General features: G+C 44.2%; 1 protein-coding gene across 2 annotated transcripts in view; it reads left to right on the top strand.

The window, feature by feature from the left end:
• ASTN2 (astrotactin 2) overlaps positions 1 to 24,296 on the top strand; it is a 2,498,474-nt gene that overhangs the window by 2,409,592 nt on the left and 64,586 nt on the right. For both annotated transcript variants that reach the window (XM_085612137.1, XM_085612129.1), the window contains 2 exons: positions 14,431 to 14,531; positions 17,033 to 17,216. In XM_085612137.1, coding sequence (XP_085468263.1) covers positions 14,431 to 14,531; positions 17,033 to 17,216 — 285 coding nt within the window. The remainder of the gene's footprint in view (positions 1 to 14,430; positions 14,532 to 17,032; positions 17,217 to 24,296) is intronic.

Raw genomic sequence — 24,296 nt, 5'->3', positions numbered from 1 at the left:
GCCGCTCTGTCCTGATCTGACTCCATACAGCCCCGTCCTGGCATGACCTTGGGCAGTGGCAGATTCGGAACCCTCCCTTGACTAGAGGTCTCTCGTCCCACTGCGGCCTGGCCCACCCCTCACTGGGATGAAACCCGAGTGGAAGCATTAGGCATGGCCTCTGGGGGCCTGCTGCCCAGATGCATTATTCATGGGGGCAGACAGCACCCCTGGCAGCCAGCCCTGGCATCCTCCAAGTGATAAGAAGCGGTTGGAGTGATTGGCACCAGTTCAGCCCCCCCCCACACAGCACTGCCTACAGAATGTATCTGTCCAGAGGAAATAGGCTTAGTGCCGAGAAGGCAGACCTCTGTGCGCAATTCTGAAGATGCTGAGAGTAACCTGGCACAAAATGTATGGGCTTTAAAGTGGGCACGTTGTTGCATTGACTATTAACTCACACTTTCTCCACGATGCCTTTCTCATCATAGTTCAAATGTACCTTCTGGGGCATATTTATGAGCCCTTTGCCCCACCGGAGCGTCACTTTTTGTGCCGCTCCGGCGACGCCAACTACAAAATCAGATTTCTGAGGTCATGCAAAGCCACTTTGCGTGGCGTTGAATGGCCTCATATATATGGAGTAAGGCAGGGCAGCGCAAAGCGCTGCGTTGCCTCACTCTGCACTAGAGAGGCGTTCTATGGGTGTTACGGTGGGTGTCCCCATGCAATAACCATGGATTTTGACACTTCCCCAGATTTACAAGCCATGAAACCAGGGGATGCACCAAAACCTTACTTTATTTCCACATGTTTTTTACCCTTTCCATGTGTGCTGCCCTCTGCAGCACAGATGGAAAGAGAAAACGCCTCCCAGGATTGGCTTTGTGCAGGAAGGTTCCTTTTCCTGCACAAAAACAATTGTGCCAACAACACAGGCACCCTTGCCCCATGGTGCAAGGGTGCCTGCGTTGGCGTTAGGCTGCCAAAACGGCGCCAATGCAGGGGGAAAGGACAGGAATGCGACGTATTGGATAAATAAGGGGCATCCCTGCCCTTTCACTTTGACTTAGGGCAGCGTAGCAAAGTGACTTGCTGGGCTGCCCTTCGTCAAAACCTCATGAATAGGCCTCCTGTTTCCAGTTGTGAGGATGGTACTTTGAGCAAAGTGTTGCCTTTATTGTGCCTTGTGTTTCCCGAAGTGAGGATGGAAGTAGGAGCACCGTGTCACCTTGAGTGTGCTTCACTCTTCTGGATTTGAGAGTGGGGGTGTAAGCACCCTGCCATTCTGAGTGTGGCATTTGTTTTCAGTGGGAGGATAGCAATGAGATCCCTGTCAGCCTGATTATGTCCTCCTTCCAGAAGTGAGAATGTGAGAACATTGTGTTGGTTTGAGTGTGCCCTTAGGGTCTCATTTATGGGGAACTGGCATAGGGCAGAGCTGCAAGTCTTACTGTGCTCACCCTACGCCAATGTGAGAGGGCAGGAATGCACCATATTTATGAAATACGGTGCATGCCTGCCCTTTTCTCCTGCTCTGGTGCACAATTTGCTGCCTAGCGTCAAAGCAGACACCCTTGCACCATGTGTCAGCTAGAGTCTGCTCACTTTTCTAGATTTGAGGCTGGGTGTTTAAGCACGATGGTCACCTGGGTGTTTTCACTGAGTTCATGGAAGTGCGAGCACTAGGCCAGTTTGAGTATGCCTGCTGCTTACAGGTGTGAGGAAAAGACTGAGGTGCATATGTACAAGAGAAGTGGCGGAGCGTGCTGTTAGACTTTTTGGCTTAACGACACGCTCCGCCACTTCTGAAACGCAGGGCTGCACCATATTTACAAGAATATGGTGCAGCCCTGCGTTTCCCCCTGCGCGGGTGCGACGTTTAGCAGCTTAGCACAAATGCAGGCACCTTTGCACCATAGTGCAAGTGTGTCTGCATGCAGGGGAAGATTGTTTATGTACATAACGCTTAATGCAGCACACACAGAAGTTGCAAGACGGCATTTAAAAAAATTATTGTTTATCTGCAGGAAGGGGGACCTTTCTGTAAATAAACAATCATTGGCATTTTGCTGTTGTCATGTTGCTGCACAATTCAGCACACATGAAAACAGCAAAAACAAGCAGAAATGAAACATTTCTCCTCGTTTCGCCAGGTTAAGACCAGGTTTTCCCTGGTCTTAATTCTGGCGCTGCCTCCTATTTACGCCTCCCTAGTAAATAGGGGACAGCATCAGAATCAATGGGTGTTGTAGTAGAACGCCCACCGCAACAACCATTGCCCTCCCCTTTCACGCTAAGCTTAGCATGAAAGGGGGCCTTATTTACAAGGCAGCTGTAAGCCACGTTAAGTGGCTTAAGGCTGCCTTGTAAATAAGGTGAAGCCCCTATCGCCACAGGAACATTGAAAAAGTGACGTTCCCATGGTGATAGGAGCTTGTACATATGCCCCTGAGAGCGGAGTCTCAACTGCAGGTGGTTTAGTGAGGTCATTGGCTTTCTTTAGACAGTGACACTGTTTTCTTCAAAATTGCTAATGCACGATGATCCATTAACTCACAAAGCAATGTAAATGCCTTTAAAGGCAGCTTGGAAAAGTAACAAAGCTATTGCAGTTGCAGACGTGTGAAGCAAGTCTTTATTGAAGCAAAGCATTAAAACTGTCGTTCACACTCTGAACTTGTGAATAAGCACCTAGAGATACACACTTAGGGCCTCAGTTACCATACTTTGATGCACGGCAGTGCAGCAAGCCTTCCTGCTGTGCTATTGTGCATCAAAATAAAAGGGCAGGAATGCGCCGTATCTACAATATATGGCACATTCCTGACCTTCTCCTCTGTGCCAGCACACAAACAGCAGCCTTGCGCCAATGCAGATGTCTGCATTATAGGTGTGATTGTTTTTATGCAGGAAGTGGCACCTTCCTGCACAAAAACAACATCGAGAGGTGGGTTCCTATTTTTGCTACATTCTGCAGCACACATAGAAAAAGGTACAAGCATTTGCAATGCAATAGGTCTCACATTTTTGAGAGTTAGAGCAATTGGCATTGTAAATGACAATGTTTTTTACCTATGTGTTTTGGTTTGGAGTGGAGTGGATGTATGGGGTTTGGAGTTGAATTATGTGGGTTGAATTAAAATGGTCAGTTGTGGAATTATGTGGTGTGTAGTGTATTTGCGTACTGGAATTATGTGGTGTGGTGAATAGATAGGGGTGAGAGCTGCACAGAATAGATAACAAGCATTGGCATAGCCAATAGGCCTTGCTTTTAGGACCTTCTAAGTATTTAGTTATGCAGCACAATATCCTTGGTGCAACCACATCAACTGTTCCGTGGCTAAACACTTATAAGGTCCCAAAGGCGAGACCTATTGGCTATGCCAATGCTTGGTGTGGTTGTGTGTGTGTTTGTGTGTGTGGTTGTGTGTGTGGTTGTGTGTGTGTATGGTTATGTGTGTGGTGTGTGTGTGTGGTTGTGTGTGTGTGGTTGTGGGTGTGGTTGTGTGTGGTTGTGGTTGTGGTTGTGTGTGTGGTTATGTGTGTGTGGTTGTGGTTGTGTGTGTGTGGTTGTGGTTGTGTGTGTGGTTGTGGGTGTGGTTGTGTAGTTGTGTGTGGTTGTGTGTGTGGTTGTGTGTGTGGTTGTGTGTGTGGTTGTGTGTGTGTCTGTGGTTGTGTGTGGTTCTGTGTGTGATTGTGTGTGTGTGATTGTGTGTGTGGTTGTGAGTGTGGGGTTGTGTGTGTGTGGTTGTGTGTGTGGTTGTGTGTGTGTGTGGTTGTGTATGTGTGGTTGTGTGTGTGGTTGTGTGTGGTTGTGTGTGGTTGTGTGTGTGGTTGTGTTTGTGGTTGTGTGTGTGGTAGTGGTTGTGTGTGGCTGTGTGTGTGTGTGTGTGTGGTTGTGTGTGTGTGTGTGGTTGTGTGTGTTTGTGTGGTTGTGTGTGTGTGTGGTTGTGTGTGTGGTTATGTGTGTGGTTGTGTGTGTGTGGTTGTATGTGTGGTTGTGTGTGTGGTTGTGTGTGGTTGTGGGTGTGGGTGTGGTTGTGTGTGGTTGTGTGTGTGGTTGTGTGTGTGGTTGTGTGTGTGTGATTGTGTGTGTGTGTGGTTGTGTGTGTGTGGTTGTGTGTGCATGTGTGTGGTTGTGTGTGTGGTTGCGTGTGTGTGGCTGTGGTTGTGTGTGTGTGGTTGTGGGTGTGTGTGGTTGTGGGTGTGGTTGTGTGTGTGGTTGTGTTCGGTTGTGTGTGTGGTTGGGTGTGGTTGTGTGTGTGGTTGTGTGTGTGGTTGTGTGGTTGTGTGTGTGTGGTTGTTGTTGTGTGGTTGTGTGTGTGGTTGTGTGTGTGGTTGTGTGTGTGATTGTGTGTGTGTGTGGTTGTGGTTGTGTGGTTGTGGTTGTGTGTGTGGTTGTGTGTGGGGTTGGGTGTGTGGTTGTGTGTGTGTGTGTGTGGTTGTGGGTGTGGTTGTGGGTGTGGTTGTGTGTGTGTGTGTGGTTGTTATTTGTGTGTGTGTGTGGTTGTGTGTGTGTGGTTGTGTGTGTGGTTGTGTGGTTGTGTGTGTGTGGTTGTTGTTGTGTGGTTGTGTGTGTGGTTGTGTGTGTGGTTGTGTGTGTGTGATTGTGTGTGTGTGTGGTTGTGGTTGTGTGGTTGTGGTTGTGTGTGTGGTTGTGTGTGGGGTTGGGTGTGTGGTTGTGTGTGTGTGTGTGTGGTTGTGGGTGTGGTTGTGGGTGTGGTTGTGTGTGTGTGTGGTTGTTGTTATTTGTGTGTGTGTGTGGTTGTGTGTGTGTGGTTGTGTGTGTGTGTGGTTGTGTGTGTGTGTGGTTGTGTGTGTGCATGTGTGTGGTTGTGTGTGTGGTTGTGTATGTGGTTGTGTGTGTGTGGTTGTGGTTGTGTATGGTTGTGTGTGTGTGGTTGTGGTTGTGTGTGGTTGTGGGTGTGGTTGTGTGTGGTTGTGGGTGTGGGTGTGGTTGTGGGTGTGGTTGTGTGTGTGGTTGGGTGTGGTTGTGTGTGTGGTTGTGTGTGTGGTTGTGTGTGTGGTTGTGTGTGTGGTTGTGTGGTTGTGTGTGTGTGGTTGTGTGTGGGGTTGGGTGTGTGGTTGTGTGTGTGGTTGTGTGTGTGGTTGTGGGTGTGGTTGTGGTTGTGTGTGTGGTTGTGTGTGTGGTTGTGTGTGTGTGGTTGTGGTTGTGTGTGTGTGGTTGTGGTTGTGTGTGTGTGTGGTTGTGTGTGTGGTTGTGTGTGTGGTTGTGTGTGCAGCACACATAGAAAAAGGTACAAGCATTTGCAATGCAATAGGTCTCGCATTTTTTAGAGTTAGAGCTATTGGCATTGTAAATGACAATGTTTTTTACCTATGTGTTTTGGTTTGGAGTGGAGTGGATGTATGGGGTTTGGAGTTGAATTATGTGAGTTGAATTAAAATGGTCAGTTTTGGAATTATGTGGTGTGTAGTGCATTTGTGTACTGGAATTATGTGGCGTGGTGAATAGATAGGGGTGAGAGCTGCACAGAATAGATAACAAGCATTGGCATAGCCAATAGGTCTTGCTTTTGGGACCTTCTAAGTATTTAGTTATGCAGCACAATATCCTTGGTGCAACCACATCAACTGTTCCGTGGCTAAACACTTACGAGGTCCCAAAGGCGAGACTTATTGGCTATGCCAATGCTTGGTGTGGTTGTGTGTGTGTTTGTGTGTGTGGTTGTGTGTGTGGTTGTGTGTGTATGGTTGTGTGTGTGGTGTGTGTGGTTGTGTGTGTGTGGTTGTGGGTGTGGTTGTGTGTGTGGTTGTGGTTGTGTGTGTGGTTGTGTGTGTGGTTGTGTGTCTGGGATTGTGGTTGTGTGTGTGGTTGTGGTTGTGTGTTTGTGGTTGTGGGTGTGGTTGTGTGGTTGTGTGTGTGGTTGTGTGTGTGGTTGTGTGTGTGGTTGTGGCTGTGTGTGTTTGTGGTTGTGTGTGGTTGTGTGTGTGGTTGTGTATGGTTGCATGTGTGTGGTTGTGTGTGTGTGTGGTTGTGTGTGTGGTTGTGTATGGTTGCGTGTGTGTGGTTGTGTGTGGTTGTGTGTGTGTGTGGTTGTGTGTGTGGTTGTGGTTGTGTGTGTGGTTGTGTGTGTGGTTGTGTGTGATTGTGTGTGGTTGTGTGTGTGGTTGTGTTTGTGGTTGTGTGTGTGGTTGTGGTTGTGTGTGTGGTTGTGTGGTTGGGTGTGGCTGTGTGTGTGTGTGTGGTTGTGTGTGCGTGTGTGTGGTTGTGTGTGTGGTTGTGTGTGTGTGCCTGTGTGTGTGTGTGGTTATGTGTGGTTGTGTGTGTGGTTGTATGTGTGGTTGTGTGTGTGGTTGTGGTTGTGTGTGTGGTTGTGTGTGTGGTTGTGTGTGTGGTTGTGTGTGGTTGTGTGTGTGGTTGTGTGTGTGTGTGTGTGGTTGTGGTTGTGTGTGTGGTTGTGTGTGTGGGTGTGTGTGTGGTTGTGTGTGTGTGGTTGTGTGTGTGGTTGTGGTTGTGTGTGGTTGTGGGTGTGGTTGTGAGTGGTTGTGGGTGTGGGTGTGGTTGTGGGTGTGGTTGTGTGTGGTTGTGTGTGTGGTTGTGTGTGTGGTTGTGTGTGATTGTGTGTGTGGTTGTGTATGTGGTTGTGTGTGTGTGTGGTTGTGTGTGGGGTTGGGTGTGGTTGTGTGTGGCTGTGTGTGTGGTTGTGTGTGCGGCTGTGTGTGTGGTTGTGTGTGTGTGGTTGTGTGTGGTTGTGTGTGTGGTTGTGTGTGTGTGTGGTTGTGTGTGGTTGTGGTTGTGTGTAGTTGTGGTTGTGTGTGTGGTTGTGTGTGTTTGGGTGTGGTTGTGGTTGTGTATGTGTGTGGTTGTGGGTGTGGTTTTGTGTGTGTGGTTTGTGTGGTTGTGTTTGTGTGTGTGGTTGTGTGTGTGTGTGGTTGTGAGTGTAGTTGTGTGGGTTGTGTGTGTGTGTGGTTGTGTGTGTGTTTGTGTGTGTGGTTGTGTGTGGTTGTGTGTGTGGTTGTGGTTGTGTGTGGGGTTGTGTGGTTGTGTGTGGTTGGTTGTGTGTGTGTGTGTGTGGTTGTGTGTGTGTGTAGTTGTGTGTGTGGTTGTGGTTGTGTGGTTGTGCATGTGGTTGTATGTGGTTGTGTGTGTGGTTGTGTGTGTGTGGTTGTATGTGTGGCTGTGTGTGTGGTTGTGTGTGGTTGTGTGTGGTTGTGTGTGTGTGTGGTTGTGTGTGTGGTTGTGGTTGTGTGTGTGATAGTGCGGTTGTGGTTGCGTGTGGGTGCAGTTGTGGATGTGGGTGTGGTTGTGGGTTTGTGTGTGGATGTGTGGTTGGGTGTGGTTGTGTGTGGTTGTGTGTGTGGTTGTGTGTGTGGTGGTGTGTGGTTGTGTGTGTGTGTGTTTGTGTGTGTGTGTGTTTGTGTGTGTGGTTGTGGGTGTGTGTAGTTGTGTGCGGTTGTGTGTGTGGTTGTGTGTGGGGTTGTGTGTGCAATTGTGTCTGTGGTTGTGTGTGTGTGGTTGTGTGTGTGGTCGTGTTTGTGGTTGTATGTTTGGTTGTGTGTGTGGTTGTGTTTGGTTGTGTGTGTGGTTGTGTGTGGTTGTGTGTGTGTGGTTGTGTGTGTGGTTGTGTGTGGTTTTGTGTGTGGTTGTGTGTGGTTGTGTGTGTGTGTGTGGTTGTGTGTATGTGGTTGTGTGTGTGTGGTTGTGTGTAGTTGTGTGTGGTTGTGTGTGTGGGTGTGGTTGTATGCGTGGTTGTGTGTGCAATTGTGTGTGTGGTTGTATGTGTGGTTGTGGTCGTGTGAGTGGTTGTGTGTGTGTGGTTGTGTGTGTGTGGTTGTGTGTGTGGTTGTGGTTGTGTGTGTGGTTGTGGGTGTGGTTGTGTGGTTGTGCGTGTGGTTTTGTGTGGTTGTGTGTGTGGTTGTGTGTGTGTGGTTGTGTGTGTGTGGTTGTATGTGTGGCTGTGTGTGTGGTTGTGTGTGTGGTTGTGTGTGTGGTTGTGTGTGGTTGTGTGTGTATGTGGTTGTGTGTGTGGTTGTGGTTGTGTGTGTGATTGTGTGGTTGTGGTTGTGTGTGAGTGCAGTTGTGGATGTGGGTGTGGTTGTGGGTTTGTGTGTGGATGTGTGGTTGGGTGTGGTTGTGTGTGGTTGTGTGTGTGGTTGTGTGTGGTGGTGTGTGGTTGTGTGTGTGTTTGTGTGTGTGTGTGTGTTTGTGTGTGTGGTTGTGGGTGTGTGTAGTTGTGTGTGGTTGTGTGTGTGGTTGTGTGTGGGGTTGTGTGTGCAATTGTGTCTGTGGTTGTGTGTGTGTGGTTGTGTGTGTGGTCGTGTTTGTGGTTGTATGTGTGGTTGTGTGTGTGGTTGTGTTTGGTTGTGTGTGTGGTTGTGTGTGGTTGTGTGTGTGTGGTTGTGAGTGTGGTTGTGTGTGGTTTTGTGTGTGGTTGTGTGTGGTTGTGGTTGTGTGTGTGTGTGTGTGTGTGGTTGTGTGTGTGTGGTTGTGTGTGTGGTTGTGTGTGGTTGCGTGTAGTTGTGTGTGGTTGTGTGTGTGGTTGTGGTTGTATGTGTGGTTGTGTGTGCAATTGTGTGTGTGGTTGTATGTGTGGTTGTGGTCGTGTGAGTGGTTGTGTGTGTGTGGTTGTGTGTGTGGTTGTGGTTGTGTGTGTGGTTGTGGTTGTGTATATGATAGTAATACTAAAAGCATATCAAAATAAAGGAACACAAACATCGAGCTTGTGGAAAGAGAAAGCACAAGTCAAACAGGTGCACAACAACATGTTCTTTGTTGTTTGATGTTCTTTGAACGAGAACATCAAAGGGGCGCCTCAAAAGTAATCGCGGGCAAAAGTGAAAGTGATCACGGGCGCTTAATGAGCATGATGAGGTTTGCCATATGGTGCCTCTGCTCCTAAGCGCGCGCCCACGCACAACCACTGTAGCTCTAGGCTGGCCATGGTAGCATTTTTTGAGCCCTCACTAAAAGTCTCGCCAGACCAGCACATGCGCTGGGTCAGGCGAGACCTAAAAAGGAAGATAGAGAGGGCTAGGTAGTTTGCGCAGGAAGTGGTGAATGAATGATAAATTACTTACCTGTAATCCTAGTTTCAAACATTCACTCCCAGTCCAGTCTGGGACTAAACCCATCATTTTTGCTCGCCTTACCATTCAAGTTTGGACCTAGCCATATGCAAATCAGTCTTGGCCCTGCTCCTCATGGGATCAGTCCAGCCCGAACTGCCATTCCAGGTCCTCCCTGGACCAGAAAGCAAGCACCCTGGGACCAGTTTCGGGGTATCCCCCGTCTTCAGCCAGGCTAGCTTGAAATCGGTGGCATAGCGAGCACAGGACCCACGTCTGGGCATACCCTTGCCACTCTGGCCAAAAAAGTTCATAACAAAGATGATGGACGGAATGCTGAACAGTATCAAACATTCACCCACCCATGTTCATCAATTTTTCTATTTGCAGTAATGAACATAACATAACAGGGATATTGTAAAGCACATATTAACCCTTGCTTGGTCTTTTGTCGATATTGACAGTAACAGATGTTTGTTACCCAGCACAATGGTACTCATTTTATCGAAGAATGAAAGCCTGGATGGACCTGCTGTGATTCAATCATCCACAGAGTCTAGAACATATCGCGGATGATTCGGTTCACTGAGCTAGAAGACTCTGTATCTTTGTAAATGATAAACTGAAAAAAAGCCAGTTCTCGACATATACCCCTTAATTCTGGTTACACTAAAGGGATACCAGTGCTTTATAAAGGGCCCACAAATTAGAATATTTCATGTATTCCTTGTGAGCTGGTATTCTGTGATTGATCAGATATACATTGGGGATGCCTTGTGCAACTCTGGCAGGAGGCTCAATGAACCCTAGACAATCTGGACATGACCTATGTAAAAGCGCTTTTGAGAGTGTTTATATAAGAGAATGGTTCTGCAGCCAAGGAGGAGTAATTCCCAACAAATCTTTAGAAACGTAATTTTCGTTATTGGTATTAACAGGAAGGAAGAGCGGCATCAACACCAGCAGGGGAGCCGCCCTAAATCCTTTAATGCATTAAAGGCTAAGGTTCATGGGCAGTCCGGCCCTGCGGGCAGACGAGGATTAGACATACATACCGAAAGGTGCGAGAACAGAGACTGCTTCATATAAAAAACTGTCTTACCTCAAAAACAATAATTTAAGAAAATCTACAATGTAGCGCTTTCGGCACGAATAGCAATGAAGCGCCTCAAATGGCAGCAGTTCTTACACTAGAAAGAATATTTCATTGTCATCGAGTTTCACTGAAAGCTACTTCTGTTGGCCCCAGCCGAAACTGTTGGTACTTCCGCAGACCGCAGCCCGCTCAGTGGTTTTCAGGCGTGACGTCGTAGAGCCTCTTTTCACCTCTATTGGACTGGTGTCTAGCGCAGATAAGTCTGTTTCTTCACGAGCCTATTTCGTCCATGTTGACCCTGGCTATTTATTCTGATAGTTAAACCGTCCTTTTAAAGAAAAAAACGATTTAAGTAGATTTTGGGGCATTCACGTGTGGAAAAACAATGTTTTGCTTTGCACCAGGAGCAGAGAATGTGCGCTTAAGAGACGACTATTTCACATTGTCCATAAATTCAGTTTTAGACTCCACGTTTCAGGTAATCCATTTTAGCGACTGTGAATCAATGAGTGTCGCCGGCCAAGGGGGCGGCCCTGAATGCCCTCTTCACACCCCTGCAGTGACTTCCAGTATACGAGGACGGTGTTAGAGAATGCTGCGGAGCCCTCAAGACACACAAAAAATAAGGGGGCGGCCATGTCCTGAGGCCGACGTCAGATTACACAGGGTGTCGGCGTGTCGCATTAATCTGGCAGCAGTGAGAGTGGTCCGTCCATTATCTGAAGGGCCTGTCTGTGATACTCTGTCTGGATGACGCTGCTTTGCTGACACCTTTGCTGCATTTACTAGTATCACAGGCAAGTGTGACCCAAGGGGATACCGATTTAGGAAATGGGCGCACTTATCAGCAGGGCTCAGTGGTAAGCCTTGAACAATGGTGTTTCTGCTCATCACAATGGAATTTGGGGAACTCGGAGCACACTTGCAATGCTTCTAGTCACTGATAATGCTTTGCTAGTGCTGAACTTTGTCATTCACTATGTACGTTTATCGTTATAACTTACTCATTTTATCGTCTTGGACGTCCTCGCCAGTGCAGTGTAATAAGATAAGATGCATTTAACACCTGAGCTCATATCACTGAAACATTGCACTGGTGCAAAAAAACAAAACAATTTACACTATCTTTGCTGATTGTTCAATGGGTGATCGGGCAAACAGATTTTGCACAAATCCATCTCATGGAAATTCTGAGATCTTACGTAGGACATATACTGCTAATAAATAATTACAGCGAGTCATAGACATTTGAACAACAAATCCGAATCGACATTTAACCGTTTAAAGAACAAGTGGTGAGCGTGCGCACCACAGCGAGCCATGTGGTTTCAATTATCGCGCCTGTGTCTGGCACGATAATTGAAACCGGCAGCGGTGCACGTAACAGACACCAATAGGCCATGGGCGGAGCAATGCTCCCGCCTTTGGCCAATTGTGTGCTGCCTTTTATAAAAAGATGCACGAAAAAGGCCAATAGCCTGGGCCAAAAGGAAAAGAACACGCACGAGCGTGTGCGATTCCTACGTCCGTTTCTAAACCCCCTACAAGAGGTCTCTCACTGCGTGAGCAGCGCTGCGCACTGCAACGCTAGGCGCGAGACCTAAAAATGAGGAGAAATAAATGTATTTCTCCCACGCCTCTCTTACAGCTCCACTGAGGAGGCGTAGGAATATGATGCTGTCCCAGGTTTACAAAACCTTGTAAATCTGGGAATGTGTCAGGTTCCATGGATGTTGTGTGGAAACACCCACAGTAAAACCCATGGAACGCCCCTTTCATGCAGATTAATGCATGAAAGGGAGCCATGTTTATAAAGCAATGAAAAGCCACTCAGGCTGGATTTGCATGTCCTTGTAATTATGGGAAGCCACTATGCGCCGCCAGTGCATTAAAAAAAAGTCACGCAGCGAAATGGGCTTGCAAATAAGCCCCTAAGGTCCTCATTTATGGGGATTTGGCTGAGTGCAGCTGCTGCCCTATGTCAAAGTGAAAGGGCAGGAATGCACTGTATGTATACACTACAGTGCATTCCTGTCCTTTCCCCTGTGCGGGCGCCGTTTCGGCAGCCTAGCGTCAACACAGGCACCCTTGCACCATGGTGCAAGGGTGCCTGTGTTGTTGGCAGGATTGTTTTTTGTGCAGGAATGGACACCTTCCTCAACAGAAACAATCCTAAGCGGTGTTCTCCTCATTCTGTGTGTGCTGAGGAATTCAGCACACATAGAATGACAAAACAACGAGAAGAAATAAAGTTATTCCTCCTCGTTATGCCTCACCTCGAAAAGCAAAGGATTTGGTGCTTTCCCAGGTTTAAATGCTCTGGTAAATTTGGGGATGTCTCAAAATCCATGGGTGTTGGGTCATGAAAACCCACCGCAATGCCCGTGGAACGTCTCCCGAGCACAGAGTTAGGCAACGCTACGATTTGCGCTGCCTTGCCTTACTCCATATCTAGGAGGCCATTCAAAGTCATGCATAAGGGCTTTGCGTGGCCTCATAGATATGATTTTGTGATTTGCACTGCCGGAACATTACATTACAAAAAGTGTTGCTCCAGCAAGGCAAGGAGCTTGTAAATATGCTCGTAGGTGTGAGCGTAATTTGTGTAATTCAACTAGTGCTATTGTGCGGCATTATCCAAAAATTCCTCAAGATTATGCAGAATTATGTGAGAAGAGTAATTCTGCATTTAGTACTATTTTCTTAGCAGAAACATGCCTCGTTGTGTCTAAAAATAGGCATGAGGATCCATTTTGCACTAAGAAATAGCACTAAATGCAGCAGAACACGAATAGCGAGTGTGAGTGCCTGCTCGCTAAATGTACTCTCACAGTAGTATTTTTCCCCCCAGATTATTTTTAATTACGGAAGCGGGTGTAATCACGTAATTATCAATAATTCCATGTCAAAAAGTAATGTGGTACTATCGAAACTGCTATGATTACTTCGACATTATTGAAATTCTGCCCAGGCCTTATACACACCTACAAGTGCACAAGAACACGATTGCCGCTGTTTCACACAAATAGGGATTGGATTATGATATAGTAAGCCAAATTGTGTTGCCTCCCCCTCTTGCTCATAAAGACAGCTGCAGCTGGTGAACCAACCCACAACCACAGTTAGCGTAACCTACCACTAGGCTGGTAGAAGGCAAGCACATGGATGCGTAGATGGTCCAGGTGGTGGTGTATGCATTTCTGAATTCCTTACCCCTCCTGCTAGCACCAAAATCAAACCACACGCATCAGCTGATGTCCATGCAGACTCTGCAGGAAAATTCTAATTTCTATGGGTTTCAGGTTTGCCAGTCTTAATTACTATGCTCACTCGATCTGTGATTGTTGTACCCAAGATAATTACATTAATCTCTGACCCTGACCTTTGACCCAGAAGAATAACCCTTCTACCAGTATAATCATGGCCCAGAGCTATGAACCAGCACACCATGCCAAAAAGCCAGACACAGGCACCCACCTCAAATTGGAGAGTTCCACCCAACATAACCTTGCAATGATCTTGGCCTATGGATGGAATATAATAACTATGCCTATACAATCAACACTAGAAGTTAACACTGCCCCTCTGCACTGGAAGACTTGCAACCAGCCCAACTATTCATGGGACTCTACACATACCCCCTCCCACACTTAACACTGTAAACTATGTCTACCCTGCCTTCTGCCTTGTTCAGAGAAGTTTTAAGAGTGCTGCCCTCAGTCACAGACAATGACCCAAGAAGAGCTGTGCCTGAAGATCAGTGCTCAAAGACAGTGACTGCTGAGGTCATCACTCTGCCCCAGGCAGTACACTGGGATAGTCTAGACCACTGCATTCCTAGGAATTGGCTAATGCTTGGGATGGGTGTGACTTAGGTTCCTAGCAGCAGAAAGTGTTCCCATGCAAGCGGTCAGATGTGAAGAGGTGGGGGTGGAAGCAGGAGCAGCAGTGGGACCATAGCATGCAGCTCTTTTGATTTTGATAAGAAAGTTCTCTGCAGACACCGCCAGACTGTGATGTCAAGGGACAGAAGTAGGTCAAAAGCTGAGCTATATTTTCTGAATCACTTTGACTGCTGGCCTGATGAGAAGCCAGGGAATGAGCACTCTCACACACTGATACTGATAGCACTTTACACAAGCACACTGCCAAGATACAGAGACACAGTGCCAAGGACAATCACACATATGCAGAGACATGTAGAGATACATTTTCTATCAATCTCTTATCATTTAGTCAGTTACCCTTTGACATAGTTACTCAGAATCTTCATCCATGAGAAATATGACCTTATCCTTCTCTTGCTTCCTTACCTTGTGCAGGTTTACGCTATATGCAGTAGATACCAGAGGTCGGCACTCTGCTGTGAGCACGGTGACGCTGAGGACAGCCTGCCCCCTAGTGGACGATGAGAGGGCCGAAGGTAAGAAGAGTTAATGTATATGTGTATGTTCTTGGTAGGGCCTTAAACACCCTGGACACAGGTTGGCAGAGTGCTTTACAGAACTAAGACGTAGCATAAAAGTGAGACAAGAACATGTCAGAAAACATGAACTGTAGGCCTTTAAAAAGAATGTGCTAGCTTTGTGGTACAGGATTTGAGAAAAACAATTACAATAGGCATGTGGAGACTAGGGAAGGTCTCCAAAAAACTAATGTTTGAGGTCCTTTTTAAAAGCGGAGATTGATATGGCCTGTCGATGTGTGTATCTGTATAGCATTCCAAATCCTTGGACTTCTTGAAGTTTTGTTTCTCTCAGAGTGCTGAACTTTTTGAGATAAGTATTCCGGTTTTCCCAAATTAATCATCTTGTATTTGATGCATGAAGATAATTATCATTCGTAGGCTCATTACAATCCTATCACTGGGAGATTGTTTCTGTTTTCAGCAGTAGACTTTCATTTACCAACCCTATGCATTTTGGTTGTTTGGTCTTTTCCAACTAACCAACTGGACTCAGGTGCCAGTGATAGCAAAGGACCAAAAAGAAAACATAAAAAGTATAAAAACAGCGATGGATGGAATGCTTGAATTAATCTCATCCACTGGCAATCACTGGGCTGCTTGTTTTCCTGTTCAGGGAGAACCTGGCTTGGCAATTTGGGCTGGACTATTCACATTGGAACAGAATCAAGACTGATTTGCATATAGCTGGGCCCAAACTGAGGTGGCATGGAATGCAAAATAACATGGATTGGTATGCGGCTCCGAGTAATTACCAGTGGCTGAGATTAATTCAAGCATTCCATCCATCACTTTTCTGTATAATTTGATGTGTCACCCCAAGTGGGATGGGTATGCCCAAACGTGGGTCCCATGCACACTGTGCAACTAGAGTCAAGCTGTATCCAGCTGATGAGCTCATAACTAGGGTAAAATTGGTCCTGGGTTATTTGTGTCCCGGGCCAGGAGAGCCTGCCTTGGCAGTTCGGGCTGGGCTGTCCCCATTGGAGTAAGGTCAAGGCTGATTTGCATATATGTGGGTCCAAATTGAGGTGGCATGGTGTGCAAATAACAATAGATTAGTAATGCAGCCCTGAGTGTCCACCAGTGTCTGGGATTAATTCAAGCATTCCATTCATCTACTTTTTGTATGCTTAGAAAAGACAACATGGCACACTGGTGACATGGCATCATCTACTAAAGACATTTGTGACTTTCTTGAATAAAAATAACAAAATATGGCAAAGTTTTCATTAAAATTGTTCCTTCCAAGAATCTCACCTACCCCCACACATTGTGTCTAAACCCCAATAAGGCACAAAGCTTCGCATTTGTCTCTTCCACTGAAAAGTTTGGGGGGAACATTCAGTATGAATAGGATAGGGTACCCTGTCATGATGTACCTTAGTGCCTCTAACACACTATGAGAAGTACTGGTTTATTACAAGTGTTGCTATTCATTACAAAGAACAGCAATCCCCAATTCCCAATTTCCCTCTGCAGACAGGGAGGAATATCCCCAGTGTTGTCATCTCCCTCACTGGGAATTGGATATGTTTCTGATGTTTCACTCTCCCACAAGTTAGCTAACAGAGAATCAATTGAATAGCGTTTTGTGCAGTAGAGTTGGATATCTTCACCACTCTCCCTTTTCAATAAGTATATGTTACATCTTCCCATGAGATACCTTCCTGAAAGCACATTCTGTCATTGAAATGGCAACCACTGGTACACTGTCACATAGAAATAAACAAATTCCGGCAGCCAAGGGCTTCAACTAGACCAGTGTGGACCTGCTGGAGGGGATGGGGTGTATATTTGTTTCTGGACCCCTGAGCTAGGCGGGGTTTTATGAGGAAATTTACATACTCCTAAGAGCAGAGCATTTCTAAATATTCTAGATGGCTGGAAAATAGATCCTCTCATTGAATTAGACAGTCAGGACCTACAACCTATATATATGTTGTGACAAGGAAATTGACTCCTTGATATTGTCAAGGTAAGTGTAGATTCAGTCGCTCCACTGTGCCGAAAACTTTGGAATCAATATCATTATCACAGTAAATGTGCTGGTCACTATTTTGACCGTGATGATGTGGTCCAGAACATTCTTATGAAAAGATACACAGCTAGGATCTTCTGTCATTGAAATGGGCAGATTGGACCTTCCGTCACAAAGATGGACAGGAATGTCCATTGAGAGCCATTTCTTACAGTTCTTTCTGAATTGAAACTAGGGATTGTTGCCTGCCGCATTTCAGTGCATGTATTTTTTAAAGGGGGCTATGGATCTTTGTTTTCCCCCAACATATTTACCTATGGGCATGCCAGTCCAAGAAATGGGATGGTGTATTTTACGCGAGACATATGGTAGTTGTCAAACACTGCATTTAAACTGATAACATTGAATGTCCATGCAGTTCATTTGAAGCTTATGACTGGATACTCCAATATCTCCAACTGCCTATCTCTTTTTATAGAAATAGCAGACAAGATTTACAACTTGTACAATGGGTACACAAGTGGGAAGGAGCAGCAGGTAGCCTACAACATGCTGATGGATGTTTCAGCATCCATGCTCTTCCGTATCCAGCACCACTACAATTCTCATTATGAGAAGTTTGGAGATTTTGTCTGGAGAAGCGAGGACGAGCTTGGATCCAGGTAAAACTCACTTGTATATTTTGTAACATAAACTAGTATCTGACCTGTTGATTATAACCCGATTGGTCTTCTCCTGTTACTTGGGCGTGTGGTGTCCTCTGTTCCTCAAATGAAAGGGGTTCCATTCTAAAACAGTTTCATCAAAGTGGACGTGTGTGTGTTTCTTCAGGGTTTTTCAGGTGGAAATGGAGTTGAATAGTGCAGATTGGCAAAGACTAAATCTACTTTCTTAACCTGAGGCTGCTGTTGTTTCCATGGTACCTTTTCACGGTGGGTTAAGAGTCCTACTTTAAGGCTCATTTGGCTCTGTACAGATCTGCCCTCTCGTGCCCACCACTTGGTTACCCTACATGAAACTCTTTGGATCTCTATTCAGCCAGTCTTTGTGCAACTCCTCATAGAAGTCCAAAGATTCAGTTACCTACTTCTTAAGTAATTCCTGCTGAACACATAGTCGGTGGACAGTCTTTTTTCGCACCCCTCCTAAATGATGGTCAATATGTGCATTTAATGCAGCTTGTGCATGTTTGTCGCTAACTGCATCAATCCTGCTTCTGCTGTCTTGCTGGCTTATTGTGGCTGTGCAAAGTCTCTAATAATATTACTAGATAAAGACTGAAGAGCGGCTGGGCCAACACAGCCTTTCCTTTTCCTTTAAGATTTGTAAAACGAGTACCATCCAGATTGATTATAGCAATTCTATTTTTGAAAGCGCTAAGACATGAATACATTGACAGTGTTGCATGTCTAACCCTACATATTTTAGGTTTTTTGTGTGAAAAATAATAAATACGGCTAGGGTTCTTACAACTCCTAACCCAAATAAAGAAGAAATGGGCTCATGACATTGTTTTGACATTGATGTTGGTTAGGGAATGGTAAGTACTCATTGGACATCAGCGACTCCCTGGTCATATTTTTCAAAGCGCTAAGACATGAATACATTTACAGTATTGCATGTGTATCCCTAGATATTTTAGGTTTTGTGAATGTTGGTACAAGTATAAGGCACTCCTTAAAATGCATACCTTCAAACAATCATAGGAGTCTTTGTGCAGAAGTTAAAAACTGCAACATGAAATGTCACCATATTTAAAAGCCTGGTCATGTACTGTCTTCCTCTGTGCTATTTGCAGGTTTAGTGAATTGTCACTCAGTAGTTTTCACATAAGATATAGAAGTGTTGCCTGACACCCAGATTTGAACTGTGTAAACATGACAAGAAATGAAATTAAATGAAATTAAATGAAAGGTGTTGCTTATATAGCGCGACTGCCACTCCTAACAGAGTCTCTTGGTGCTGTAAATAACTAAAATTGCTGTATCAGATTAGGACCTAGATTAGGGCCAGGCAACAGGCATCTGATGTTCCAAAGATCCATGTCTTTAGAGCCTTTCTGAACTGCTCTTCCTGTTCCGTTGCTCTAAGTTCCTTTGGCATGCAATTCCAGGCCTTTGCCCCTAATACCGTTGCTGATTTCCCTACTTTAGTTATCAATTTGAAGCCAGGCAGTTTAAGCAAGTTTGCAGCACTAGATCTAAGTGTCCTCGCTTTAGTATATGGTTTGAATCTTGTAGAAAGGTATACAGGACCCAGCCGGTGGAATGCTCTGAAGGTCGTCAACAGTAATTTAAACAAAATTATTTTATGAACTGGGAGCCAGTGAAGGATCTTCAGGGCGGCAGAGGCAGACGCTCTACGAGGGAGCCCTAGGACCAATCTGGCTGCTGCATGCTGTACTACTTGTAGTCTCCTCAGGGTAGCTTTATTAATCCCTACCAGGAGGCTATTACAGTAGTCCAGCCGTGATAATATAAGAGCCACTGACACTGTTTTCCTAGCGGCAAGCGGGATCAGGTTAAATAATTTTTTCAGAGTTTTAATGAGTTTTACAGAGCATGCTTCTCTAAAATCAACCTGCTGTTTATGAGCAAATATGAGGGGAAATATACAATTCACTGTATCCATCAATTTCCTCAACGCACACCCATGGTCATTGTGTGCCGTGCTATTTCGGGGTACTACTATCTTATCGATAAGCACCACAACTAAACAATTCACATTTACAAATACATTTTCTACCACTACATTAGTTATATACCTTTCTAAGCGCATCATATGGTTTAGTACACCAATTACCTACCGTGTAGCTTTCATCACACGTCATTGTACTGTTGTGATATACACAAATTCTCGCTTCTAAGCAAGAAGCCAAGGTTATTTTCTCAGTCCGGCTACTTAGCAGCAGTTGTGTCCCAGACTGCACTGCAGGGTGTAATGCTGGTTACATCACGTAATGCACTGAAACGTATAATTCGCGTTTCAGCCAGTCGTGCCACCATTTTGTCGAGCAATTGACTTTTGGCATACCTCCTCTTTCCATCAGTTAGTCAACAAAATGGTGGCGTGCCTGGCTGGAACGCAAATCATGCATTTCAGTGACCCACAGGGTGAGTAAGCCCACTGCTGAGCTCCGCTCTGTCAGCAGCGGGCAGAGTTTGCCGAACTTTCTGCTCCAAGCAGAGCGCGGAGTAGCAAAACCTCTGTGAACCCCGCTGGCAGAACGGAGTTTACCGCCCACCCTTAATCCTGACCCTGGGAATGTGGAGAAAGAACTTGAAGGAGGAGCGGATGTCTATTTTCCAAAATGTTCCTTGATGCCAGATTTATTGGTGTTACAGAAGGTTTTCTACATGACCCTTAAGGTTTTTTTAAGTAGTTTTAGACATACATTTTATTTTTGAAAAAATTGCAACCAAGTACAAGCAATCAAATAAATATCAGATGACAATTAAAAACATTAAGTGAACTGAACGTTAAGCAATGTAGAAACAAGGAGTAATAAATAGAAAGTAGTTGCATATAGAACTTTTGTTATAAAGGGGGGGAAGGAAAACAGAGGCAAAGGAAACACTAGTAACGTGATTGGATAAATACATGTAAAGGTAAAAAATAAAAAGCTTAATATACTATAAAAGGTATCGAACAGTATAAGGAATAATAGCTGTAAACCAATATATGATAACAGTTAAGACGAAAGAAAGAGATAAGTTACATAATTCGAAATGTAAACCAACAATATATTATTATAAACAATTCATGGTGGTTTGGGGACTTCTTCCGATGAAGGGTGATGTTGGATAAATCTTTGTGCAGAAGTGTCTAAGAAAATAGTCACAGGAGGCCATATGCATTCTCTTTTCAGGAGTAGAGACATAGGAGAAACATAGGCACGATCTAGTCTATGGTTATAACATACACTATACCACCAAAATTGAAAGGAGAGTTGTGTGGAATGTTTCCAATTTTTTGTTATTTGCTGAAAAACAATTGCAAGCAATAAATTCACAATGTCCATGTTATGAGAGAGGGTATGCCAATGATCAGATAATGTACCTAGAAATATAGCTTCAGTGGAGAAAGGGAAACGAGTATGGCAAATGGTATTAATTTGACACAATACTTTCAACCAAAATTGATGTGTAAAAGGACAAGAAAAGAGCATGTGAAATAAGTCTGCTTGAGAAGCATTGCAAGACCAGCAGCTTGAAGAAAGTGTGGGTTGAAATTTATGTTAGGACATTGGTGTGCAAACTAGTGACAAGATTATATACCTCTACACAAATGCATCCATCTTGGCCGGATCCCGGGGCGCTGGCATTGTGGCGCCTTGACCTAGGCAACAATTTAACTGATGAGCAATTGGCCCATTACTGTTTCCAGACACAATACTTATCTCCAAACTATAAATTGAGACTCATACATTTTAAATTTCTCCACAGATTTTATAGAACCCCCCTACAAATATTTAAAATAAACCTAAGAGACAACTCAAATTGTTGGAAGTGTAGACGCGAGGGCGCTGCCTTTCTACATGTCGCCTGAGAATGCCCTGTAGTTTCCGACTATTGGGATGGGGTCTTTGAAACTATTCGGGCAGTTACCGGCCAGCCCATAGATCGGTCTCCCCTAGTGATGCTTCTGGGATATGTAGAACAGTTACGCCCAGAATCCCGTTGTTTGACAGCTATGATGCTAGTTCTTGGGAGATGTCGCCTTGTCATGCACTGGGGAGCTACAAGAGATCCGAAGGTCAAAGACTGGCTACATGACATTGCATATTGCCTCGTGCTGCAGTTTCTCTTCAGAAAAAATGCCGCTTTACATGGAAATGTTTTATGTTTGACATCCTGGAAGAAGGTCTTCCCTCCTATTTGTTGTTTACTTCATAACAGTCTTATCTCTGCATCATTCCTTTCACCTTGTGGTCAATGACATCTGTATCTTAAATGCTGGAACATATCCCATAATCTGGCCACTAATTTTTAAACAGTACTACTATTTCTACTGTGATCATTTTGAAATATCTACGCTTTTTCATTGTGAAGTTCCAACATTTTACTCTGCAGTTCCTTATCTACATGTTTCTCTCATGTCTATGGGGAGAACCAGAGGGGAACGTGGTAGCATTTCTTCCAATTTGTCTATTTCTCGCTCAAAATCTACCATTCTGTTCTACAAGACGACATGGAGGACCCTACGCAAACCAATATACTTCACCTTACTGAAACTTCGTCCAACATGTCCTCCCTGGTGCCCACTTCTGAATCTCCTTCCTCTCAAGTCAATGTTAAAAATACACCTAAAGCACATGCTTTCTCATCACTATCCTCCATCAAATGAGTCAAAAAGGACCCTCCTACACCTACTGTCTCTTCCCCACCTCTCTCAATAGAACTGCTTCTGGATGAAATACGTGCTCTTAAGCCGTACATGGAGGAAATGAATACTCGTCTGCAAGGTTTGGACGCTAGTTGGTTCTCACTTCAAAGTAAAATTACTTCTGTGGAAGGTCAAATTGAATCATTGCAGGTCTCTTCACGGCAAATTTCCCCTTTGAAAGCAGAAATCTTACAACTTCAGAAACAAGTTGAAAACCTCGAAAACCGTAGTGGACGTAATAATCTACGTATTTATGGTTTATCCGAAGGGTTGGAAGGATCCAAACCTTTAGCCTTCTTTCAGTCTTTTGTCCCACAATTGCTTGATATTCCAGAATCTCCTCCATTGAACATACAAAGAGCTCACAGATTAGGTCGTCCTCCCTCTGCTTCTTCATCTCAATTTAAACCAAGAGGTGCAATACTCTACTTCTAAGAATATACTGACTTATTAAAAGTTTTGCGGGCAGTTAAAATCAAATGTCCTATTTCCTGGCCAGGTTCTCAGCTATTTTTCTTACAAGATTACGCCAAAACCACTGCAGATAAAAGGAAAAGCTTTCTTGAAATTCGACCAGCACTACGAGATTTGAATGCCATATTCGGTTTGATACACCCCTGCCTCTTCAAAGTAATTTATATAAACAAAACAACCACATATGAAGATCCAGCTTTACTCCAACATATTCTTGAAAACTGTAGAGAAGAATCTATGGATTTTGAAGGATCATCTTCTTCCGGAGAACTCTATTATTTTTTCTATGTTAAAGTTGTAGTCATGTATTTATCTCATATCTTCCTTATCCATGACAAATGAATTAATTTCCCTTTCAGGTGTCATCTCCCTCCTGTTCTTATCCTCCATTGTTTAATATCGTCTAGAACATTTCCTTCCTCGTGATCTCCCCCCGGGTTGTTATGCTAGTTCGTCTTCTCGTCCTGTTGCCTCAATGTTTGAGTCTCTGGTATGTTTTGATGTTCTTTTTCTATCTTTTTTCTATATTTCTTTCTTCTATTCTTCCTTTTCTTTCTTTTTTATTCCCCTTTCCTCTACTTACTTCTATTTCAACATCACTTTCTGTTCTTCTTTTATATTCCAATTCAAGAACTGGTTACTATTCTTTTCTCCCTAATCATTTCGAATTGTTTATTACATTTACGTTTATGGTCTAATATTTTAAAAAGTTCCCTTTCATATGGTTGATTAATGACTTTGCGTGTTATCTCTTGGAATGTTAAAGGTTTGGGTACACCCATTAAAAGACAAAGAGTACTTTCCCACTTATCTAATCTTAAATCAGATATTGTGTTCTTACAAGAATCCCATTTAATAGCTTCAGAAGGTCTTAAGCTTAGGAGACAATGGGTAGGGCATGTTTTTTCTTCCCCAGGCACTAGCAAAAGAAATGGTACAGTAATTCTTATTCATAAAAAACTTAAAGTTTCTCTTCTTTCTCAAGACTCAGATGATGATGGTCAATGGCTAATTGTTCACCTTAAAATCAATGATGTACCTATTACTTTATTAAATATATATGTACCTACTAAACCTGACAATACTTTTCGGCCACACATTTCCTCTCTTTTGATGTCTATTGATACACCATACGTTATTTTTGGTGAAGATTGTAATTTAAATGTCGACCCTTACATTAATCGTACCTCTAAAACACCTTTTATTCCCTCACCAATGCACCAACACTTCACCAACCTCATCTCCCACAGATCCCTCGTTGACTCCTGGAGACTCTGCCACCCACAACTTCGTGAATACACTTTTTTCTCCCCCACTCACTTCTCACAATCACGCATAGATTAATATTTTGTCTCAAAGACACTAACACAATCTATCGTACAAGCAGACATTAGATCCATTTTGATCTCTGATCACGCTCTAGTAATTTTAGACCTAGACCCTGTCACTAATTCAAAATAAAAGATGGCGCTTTAATACCTCCTTATTAGCTGACCAATTTTTAAAGGTCCTCTTTTGAAGATTTAATTACTGACTTTTTTAAAACATAATTTACCCTCTGTTTTATCCTTTTCTATCGTTTGGGACTCCTTTAAAGCTTCAGCCAGAGATTTTATTATTTATTATGTTGCTAAAAAGAAACGTCGGAATTCCCATAAAGCAAATGAAATTCTTAAATCCATTAAATTACTAGAATCCCTTTATACATCAACTAACTCTACAGCTGACCTTAATAATCTAATCAAAGAAAAATTTAAATATAATAAATTATCCACAGAAAATGCCTCTGCCTACCTTCTTAGAGGTAGTGCTCGTTACTATGGTGGTCAAAACAAGGCGGGCAAGCTTCTTGCTTCATATATCAAAATTAAAAAAGACTGCAC

Source organism: Triturus cristatus, chromosome 1_2 (genome assembly GCF_964204655.1).
Source record: "Triturus cristatus chromosome 1_2, aTriCri1.1, whole genome shotgun sequence".
Taxonomy (NCBI): Eukaryota; Metazoa; Chordata; class Amphibia; order Caudata; family Salamandridae; genus Triturus; species Triturus cristatus.
Note: the sequence above shows the minus strand (reverse complement) of the source record. Positions and strands in the feature narration are given on the sequence as shown.